The following is a 9,730-nucleotide window of genomic DNA, read 5'->3' as shown; positions in this document are numbered from 1 at the left end:
AATTTAGCATGTAAAAAAGCAAAATGAAAGGCAGGGCTTGTTGATACAGAACATACCAGAAAATATCATGGACATGAAATCTAGTAGATGACTAGAAAAAATGACAAATGATCAGACAACTTTAACATGTCGGCTCATTACAATCTTTGTGTTTGAAACGGTGTGTATCTATACCCCTGAGATGCAGGAAAAACAGAAATCAGGGATTAATAAAAATATGTAACACTGTGAACCTCTGCATCTTGTGTGTGGGCTAAGAAGGAAGAGAGAGAACAAAGGTCTTTAATTGATTAAAGACAATCCACTTTTTTTCTCACAGTCTGACTTTGTGTGACTTAAACGCAGCATTAGCCGGGAAAGTAGAAAGGTAGAAACACTAAAAGGAAATCCGTACCGGATCTGCAATTTTCCAGCCTTTTTCTGATGCATTTTAAAAGTGAACTATTCAAAAAAGTCCATGTAAATCACCTCTTTCTCTCGTTATAGATATGGATATACATCATGATGAATAGTAAATAAAGCTTGTTATCTTTTTCATTGATATATGTATCATTAAAAGTTGTGATGAAATGCATTGTTGATGTGTATGTGTGTATGCATATATATATATATATATATATATATATATATATATATATATATATATATATATATAGATAGATAGATAGATAGATAGATATAGATATATATAGATAGATAGATATTTCTCACCTATAATCCATGGAAACATTTTCCCTGTGCTTCAAAATAATAACAAATTCACACATCATTTATGAAACAAAATCCCTTTGTCAGTTCTTAAGGCCTTTATGAAGCTAAATGGTGGCATTGGTAGGCATATATGGCACACATTCATCCGCTGGAAGAGTGAATAAGGAAAAGAGTAGCCAATTTGATAGTGGCTATTTAAGAGCAAACATGCCTCCAATCTGGAGAGTGTGGTAATGCCTGTGTAAGCAATCTAGAGATCAATATAATGAGAGGGGAGAAGCACAGAATACAGTATCCAAGAAAGAATGGCCTTTAAACACATCTCTTCAACCGCTTAATGTGTACGGAAAAGCACATGATGTCCTCAGCGCGGTTTCTCAGACAACATACTGTTCAATTAGTTATTCACACCTGTTCCCAAACCCATTTCTCAAATTAATGTAATTCCAGATAATTGGAAAACAGCACCTTCTTTCATAGCGATTTACAATTCACAGCAACCTCAAATTATTGAGTCTTAGTAAGCATGAAGACAGCCGAAGACAGTTGCGGACACTGACATATGGAGAAAGGCACAGTAACAGCATTCGTAACGATCCGTGAAAGACAACGAATACCTGAAAGCAGATTTTGCCACTAAAATTACCAGTTAAAAAGGCCAACTTCACAATACCCAACAATCAACTTGAGAGTTTGACAAGTCCCAATTACTGGTAAATCAAATCCTGAGAAGCTACACCTAGGGGCTTCACAGCACCTCTCACATTCACATATCTAGCGAAACCAAACTGAGAATTACAATTACACCAAGCAACTGCACCTATCCAAACAGCAGCAGCAACTCTCAGAAGTCGTCCCTGATGAACCGCATACCTCTTTTCCCTGCATTTACCACATCGGGTCAATTAGACTAATTAGACTGAGCGGAGACCAACAATTTCACATTCCTTCATTGGAGCTAAAGTGGCGATTGATTGTCAGAGAATGGTATAGGTGGGAGGCTTTTAACGAGGCCTGAAATAATTGCTATGAGGCTGCCATTCTGCAAACATGCTCAGATCTTTCTTTTTTTTTTAATCCTAAATCATTCATATCATTAAGGGTTCAATAACTGAAAGCTAATCCAAAGCCTTGGGAATCAAACAGAATGCAATCATGGAACTACATTTGGGAATTTCTGGACGTTTCAAACATATGAACAGCTCATATTTTCATTCAATTTATATTCATTGTTCAAATACATGTTTAAACCTTTTCTCTTCTTTCAAATCGCCGCAGTATTCAACAAAACAAACTAAATTGGCTAAAACGCTATATAAAAAAAAGAAAAGCCATTTCACTGAAATGAAATTTTCTAAGCGACGCAGACAGAATGAATTTATTAGGGTTGTGTGTGTGACAACCATTTTCCTCCAACAAGCTTGGTTTCCAATTAGCAACAATGTGGCATATGCTGAGAGATGTGAGATTTCTCAGTGTGAACTCATTTTAAAATTCGCCTACGCTGGTGAGAGGGGTCTGAAACCACCAGCTAAGGATGCTGAGCTTCATTTGCAACAGATAACAGATTTAATGGCTTATGCTCTTTGACAAATGATTTGCATTTTCAGACCTATTTAGAGATGTCTACACATTTTACATTTGCCTGTGTGGCGCTATCCACACTCCCTGCTAAAGCTGTGTGAATATCACAAGCTTTCTGTGAAAGGAAGACATATCAGTGTGAATTATGCATACAATCTAACCCCGGCAGTGAAGGCTAAAACTGCGCAGGGGAGAAATGCAGCATTACTCTCTTCATTCTCATCCTCTGGCATGCCTCTCTCCTCTATCTGTGGGGTTATTTTTCTGGCTGAGGGTAAAGATAGAGTTCTGTGCAACACATCTTGGGGCCTTCTAGATTATTCCGCTGTCAGTCAAAAGTAGAAATTATAGAAAAAAAATAAAAATAACTAGTAACCTTCAGTCCATTCACAGTGCCCTCCACTTTCTATTGCTGCTTTTTATAATACAGAAATTCAATCAAATCCATCCAATTTCGTGTGTTTCATATTTTTAAGAAATTGAATAAAACTCTGAGTTCCATTTTAGTCTATACTACATGGCGTCACTCTTATCTGGGATGGTTTCTGTATCTGTCTGGAATATCGCTTATCTGTAACTCCAAACACTGACACTCGTTTTTAATTCCCAGCAGACTAAACATGGAGGACGAATGCAATTTCTCCCATGAGCAAACATTGTGAGGCAACACTCCAAATAATCTTCATTAAACAACACTGTTTATTCAGTTTCGAGGTTATGATCCTACATCATAAACCTTCCCCAAATAATAATAAATAATTTTTTTTTTCCCCTTTTTTGTGTACTTTTCAGTTGTAAAACCGAATGTGGATTTTTTTTTTCTCACAAACCCAATCACAATACACTATTCACAATGTAATGCATCTTAATAAACCAATACAGGACAGTATATCCTCTCCCACTAACTAGATGGATGGGTGGATTGACAGAGCGATGGATGGCTAGTGGCGTAAAAAGGATGTTTATCCCTCCCTCCACCCCTGCTCTCGGAAGGACAGTTCCTAAGTGCTTGTGGATTTTATGTTTACGGTGTTTTATAGGGCAGATCCTGGAGCCAAGAGCTGTAAAATGTTGTGAGAGGTAGGAGAGAGAGGACAGGGGGTGGAGGCAGTGTTATTGTAAATCCAATCTTTATTGAGAACAGCAGACAAACAGTCCTCCCCACTCCAGCCCACCTCTCCATCACTCTCCCTATTGACTGATTGAGTTCTCAAAGTTTCAAAGAATATGTGTTTTTACGTTTTTGCTCAGTTCAACGGTTGTTTAATTCTGACCTTCATAAGAGTCTAGCACACACAGTGGCAAACTATGGCCCTCAACATGGTTTAATCCAGCCCACAGGTCAATTATCCTGATATTGTTTGTCATTCGATAGCTCTGTTATCACTCAGTAGCATCTAACGTGCCTCCAGCAAAATTTAATGAAGCATCCAAACCAAAATACTCAGTTTTACACAGGTCATCCAATAAGGCAACCATGAGCATGTTCTCTCTCTCTACTGTGAAAGGTGCCACCAACATGTTGGAGATTATCAATCTCCAGTGCTATATTCTGTTCAAAGGAAAGTCATTGCTTGGTGCTAATCACATCTCAGTGATAAATTTTAATCAAACTCAGACCTGTTACCCAACCGTGGTTTGCGGTGTATATCCAACACTACACATTTTGTATGTCTCCTGAATCAAAGATACCTGATTCAAGACATCGACTTTTTAGTAGAGACTCGAAGACCTGAAATGGGTATGTGTTGGATATGCAAGACGTCCAAAATGTGTAGTCACTATGGGGCTCCAGGACCAGTTAACATGACACTGGATAGATCCAGGCAACCACTTAGTAGTATCTAACTTAATATTAGATGTTTCATGACAATTTTCTATAATATGCACACATGAGCATGACACATTTCCCTTGATAGTGATTCCTCTGTGTACTGCAACTACTACAAAAAAAGAAAAAAAAAGAAAAATTGTTTTATTGAAACACACAATAACCTAGGAATATGAACATTTCCTTTAATGTTTCTATGAGGCTAACTAAGGCTCTTAGCTTACCATTGTGTACATTTGAATCATAAACTCTCCAGGGGGGGAAGTAAAATAAACCTTGTATAATGCCTGGTGAAAACTGTCTACCTTTGTAGAGCAATACTAAAGGTAGTTCAGAAAATGAAGTGGCCCCATTAGTCAGACATACTTCAGAAAATTGTGTGCCATTTATTAGAATGAGTACATAGACTTCTCTCAGCTTTTAGAAAACAAGATCCAATCGTGAAGAACATTGCATCTCCAAGGTAATTTTATTATGCCCTCCCACTCTCCATTTAAAATCCAATGTGGCCCCTTTGCCAAAAATCCTGCTCACCCCTGCAGCTTCCACAAATGAAAAGGTAAATATAAATGCAATAGAAATAATCGCTGGACTGTAACATTTGTAAGGTGACTGATCAAATGCATGAAAAATATTTAGGCCTAAATTTGACATTTGAATTGCATATACAATTTCCATCTGTTTGGATTACAGAATTTTACCATAAAATAATAAACTTAATGTAATGCATATTTGTCATTCATACATAAATGAAACTTCTAAGATTTCTGTAATATTACTAAAACAGGCTGTTTAAATAGTACTTATCATCAAAAAATCCAATTCATCTCATTTGAAGTCTATCATATTTACTTTCTAACTGAATAAATTGAATAGATGCTGATTCTAAGCGTATGAATCAAATGCAATCATTTTAAAAATGATTATTCAAATCTAATAAATGAAAAGAGTTAATAATAAGCTATGCCATGATTTTTTGATTCCACAATCTTTCATTTATGTAAGACTGACAAATATTCATCATATTAAATTAATTAGTTTATGCTAAAACTGTGTAAAATTATGTAAGACTGACAAATATTCATCATATTAAAAAAAAACTCTTATGTTATTCAAGAAACAAAAATGTTTGCCTTTATAACCTTTCATCAAAATGTGAATGAAATTAATTAACACCTGCAAAATCTATAACCTCTACAATCCTCTTACAAGTGTTCACTTGGGTACTTCGGTGAGTGAGATGCACACTTAGCAGTACTGGGAAGTTCATTCCAACCTCTAAATTAATGACCACTGGACAGTCTGTTAATCCTCACGCTTTTACACCGAGACCTACGGCCAGCCGATCAATGTGTCAACTGGGAGAGATGAATCAATGCCCTGTCAGACAAACTCCTCTCTTTCTCTCCATGCCCACTCTTAGTCCTTTGCCTTTTCAGCTTCTTTTTCTCCTCGCCCACTTCTTCTCTTTTTGCTCATGTTCCAAACAAGTCTGAAAACAAATTCTCTGCACACCTGTTTCAATGAGCTCCATTAGGCCGACTAGCAGTAAGCAGAAAGTCTTGTGGTAATACGATTGCTAAAACATTAACCAGTCATTGCTTTGCTTTATGGCAGCTTAGAGCTGATGATGGAGAAATAATAAACCTGAGCACTCTACTAACGCTGTATGAATATGCTAATGTTAATATGCTAAATATCTTGAAATTCTGAGATTAATAGCAGCATATTAATTATCAAATTGATTCATTTCCTGACCTAAAATGGACCTCAGTTCAGGTAGACAACATATTTATTTTAACACGACTGAAACAAGACTTTGAGGGATAGTTGTAGTCTTAGTTCACAGCTAATGTTTATAATCAATCTTCTGGAATGATGTTCTTCAGTATTGAACAACTGACACTGAATGTATAAAACAGTACAACCCACTGAATATGCTGTAAATCTATCCCTCTGTTTCCTTTGGCAAAATTAAATATAGCTATTCTGACTAAAGCTTGCAGGTGCATCTTTACTAAGATGCAACTGAGAGAGTTTTTAGTCTGTCATCCGTGCGCTTGACTTGTCTCTTTAGCTATTTAAAGGATGCAAATGTGAAAAAGCTTGAAAGTCACTGAAAGTCACTTTGTTCTGCAACTGCCAAAAACAAACTCGCAAATGCACGCAGATGAATGTTACGAAACCTTCAGGTGTGTCTACAATGGGACTGACTGGATCCCACACACAGACAGCAAGCTCTATCTCCACCTAGTGACATGACATCTACCCATGAGGACTGCTGATGATTTCTGCTTTCTAAAGGGCAACTTTTATTAGTATTGGAAAAAGAGCAATGTGGCTGAGAAGGGGTTTTTCTTTGCTCCGTTGAAGTGCTTTCTGAACTCAAATAGACATTTAATGCTGCAAACCAAGAAGATGAAAGATTCACTAAACTATGCCAAATCCGCACTGCATATTTTCAAAAAAAAAAAAAAAAATGACTCTTGCAATAATGGAAAAACAATTCATTACAAAAAAAAATGACCAAGACTCTTTGTGCAAAAATGATCTTAAACATAAACCTGCTGAATCTGTGTTTTAAGTTTATGATATACGGCCAGGCACAAGTGTACTTGGGAACAATAAAATAGTTTGGCAGACCCGGTAATGTAGCCTATGAATTTTCCTGTACTTCGTTTCTCACCTGCGTTGGCGACTGCGTCGATCTCCAGTTTTGTGATGTCACCACTGAAGAGGGATATTTTCTTATTCAGCTCTTCATTGACTTTGTACCGAGGCTTACAAGAGGAGTCGCCTAAAAACAAGCACACAGTACACAAAACAACCTCCATATAAGTTGATCTACATGCAACAATCTTTTCATATCTTCATCATTCTAAGAATTTCTGGACTCCAAACAGGTTAAATCGGTTCAGATTCTCTTTTTAGTATTGTTATTATTGTACATGATGAGTGTTTTAGTGTGTTTTGTTCACCTGATGGACTCCAGACAGGAATCTTCTCCAGAGGAATGAAATCAACCCTGTACGTTTCCCTCCTCTTCTCCTTATCCATGGAGCAAAGCTTTTCTACCAAACAAGACAAATATGCAAACCAAGTCATACAAAAATCAATAAAATTAAACACTATTTGATTTTCATTTAGAAATGTCGTGGCTCAGTTTATTGATATTGATAAATACATTGATTCGGATTGTTGATGTTGGCTTGAGACTAGTCTTAAAGTTCAATACAATTCCAATAGATAGACAGACCACTGTAAAAATGGTCATGATTTTAATGGTAAAAGACTGTAAAAATGCTGTAGATAAAACGTATTAATTGGTTAATGGTAATTTCCATCCCCATATACAGTGAAAAACTTTAATGGACATTTCATGTAATTTTTATGGTAAAACAGTTTTTGGAAGTGAAAAAGAAAATGTAAATTGACATTCCTGAATTCTGTTACATTTCATGTTTGAATTCTTTTCATTTAATGTTTGATGTTTTTTCTTATCATTGAATTCTTACAAATAATGTTTCAAATTCATGTGTACTGCCTTTTCAGTTTCTTGTGTTACTATTACGGTGTTTAGTATTGGTGTGAATGACACGGCGTACCTTCTCTTTACAGTATGAAGAGTTAATTTGCAAAAACAGATAACTCCATTTTTTGACGGTGTTTAGTATTGGTGTGAATGACACGGCGTACCTTCTCTTTACAGTATGAACTGCAGCTGGGTTATTTTAAATGTGTAAAAAAAACTACAAAAGTACAGCTAATAAACACAATCAAGTGATATAATAAAAAACATGATTTTTGAAAATGTCAAAAAACGGCGTATATGTGTTCATATATTATATGTTTTCTTTCTCAGTTTGTGGAAAAGCTGTTTGTAATGAGCTTTGGTTCATCAGATAACTCCATTCACCTGCTCTTGATGGTTATCAGTGTATTACTACAGGTACTAAACAGATTTCAGTATTGTGAGTAGGTTGGTATATTATATTAATATTATATTATTATATGAAATACAGTTTCAATTTAAAATTAAGTCTGTAAAACCTAAAATGTTGCTAATATATTTTTTTACAGTAAAATTCTGGCAACCACAGCTGCCAGTTTGTGTTAGCCTAACGTAAATATTACGGAGTTTAATACATCGGCGGTAATATATCTTAATGAAATTATTTTTTTCCCGGTTCTCTGTCAGTGGAGCGTGTGCTGGACAGTGGCTCTGATCTCTGGGCAGGGACTCACTCTTCGCCTCTGTCCAGTCGCTGCTCTCTGAATCCAGGTTAAGGTCGGGCCGCGCGCTCATGGCGTGCAGCGTGCTCGTGCTCAGAGAGGCCAGCGCCACAGCAGAGACCCCCACGGCGCCCACTACAGCCCCGGTGATGCGGCGAGCCTTAACAGCCCCTCCACTCCGCCTGTGAAGTGACTTTGAGGCCGTGGAAACCTTCTCCCACCTGTCTGCTTTACGTAAGAGCCCCGGGGAGGGCAGCGCTTTGAGCGCATGAAAGGAGCGAAGTGCAAGTCTGCTGATTAAACCGAGATGAGTCGGACATCTGTTCCCAGCGCTGGATGGGAACCCAACGCTTTTGAAGAGCCAAACACGAGCAGCAAGTTTTGACATCTGAAACGCCATGGTCTCTGTCTTGACAGCTGGCAGATCTAAAGTTTAAAGCCCCAATGTCTCCCGTATGTGCCTTGATTTGATCCTTGCTGCGATTTGGAATCTGTAGTAACAAGCAGTTTACAGTTTATTTGAAATAACAATAGTGAAATTGAAACTCAACTGCCTGACAATGAAAGCAAACGGGACTATACCAATCTGTAGGGGTCCGTGAATTCACTCGCCAGCGCTTCTCGTTGATTGGACTGTCCCGGATAAACATCATTCATCCTTTACTGACATCTAGCGGCACGATGCTGTAAGCGCAATCTTTTAGTCAAGCTGTCCTGTTACTAATAACTTAATTTTGGTTTGACTAGAACAAATGACATGAACTTTTGTCAGCGTCCTGATTTTGGATTACACTTGATATGAATTTAGGCGCTGTAACTGACTATTTTTAGTTTCTTAACCATAGAAAGCAATACCTTTAAACTGTAATAATATTTCACAATATTACTTTTTTTACTGTATTTTTAATAAATACAATTTTGGTGAAATTAAAATATTTTTTTTAAACTTTTGTTTGGCAGTATATTTTTATACATATATATAATGTATAGTATAATTAAAATATTAGAAATATAATTGACAAAATGTAAATAACAATTGTAAATATATATATATATATATATATATATATATATATATATATATATATATATATATATATATATTACAAACTTGACAATTGTGAGCTCTGCTAATACCAATTTCAGTATCTTTTTTCTTGTTTCTTTTTTTTTTACCAATCTGGCTTTAAAGACATTTTACATAAGCCTCTTTTATATTGTTTCAACAAAAAAACAATAATTTGATTATAGCACCACCTTACACTGTGAAAAACAACAACACATAATACTCTCAGTGGTTTAGGCTGTACTTCCATCCCCATATGACATGAGTCTTTGTTGTATTGTGCAAGAGTGCATTTAGTGTGAAAA

At 36.4% G+C, this 9,730-nt stretch overlaps 1 protein-coding gene across 1 annotated transcript in view; it reads right to left on the bottom strand.

Moving 5' to 3' along the window:
- The window catches only part of LOC109102503 (ADP-ribose glycohydrolase MACROD1-like), a 38,334-nt gene extending 29,405 nt beyond the window's left edge, over positions 1-8,929 (bottom strand). Inside the window, exons 1-3 of the mRNA XM_042738800.1 lie at positions 8,372-8,929; positions 7,105-7,197; positions 6,813-6,923 (exon numbers count right to left, since the gene is read on the bottom strand). Coding sequence (XP_042594734.1) covers positions 6,813-6,923; positions 7,105-7,197; positions 8,372-8,759 — 592 coding nt within the window. The 5' untranslated portion in view covers positions 8,760-8,929. The remainder of the gene's footprint in view (positions 1-6,812; positions 6,924-7,104; positions 7,198-8,371) is intronic.
- Between the last annotated feature and the right edge of the window lie 801 nt (positions 8,930-9,730).

This window comes from Cyprinus carpio, chromosome B14, assembly GCF_018340385.1.
Source record: "Cyprinus carpio isolate SPL01 chromosome B14, ASM1834038v1, whole genome shotgun sequence".
In the NCBI taxonomy this organism is placed as follows: Eukaryota; Metazoa; Chordata; class Actinopteri; order Cypriniformes; family Cyprinidae; genus Cyprinus; species Cyprinus carpio.
The sequence above is the reverse complement of the archived record's forward strand: the minus strand, read 5'-3'. Positions and strand labels throughout refer to the sequence as shown.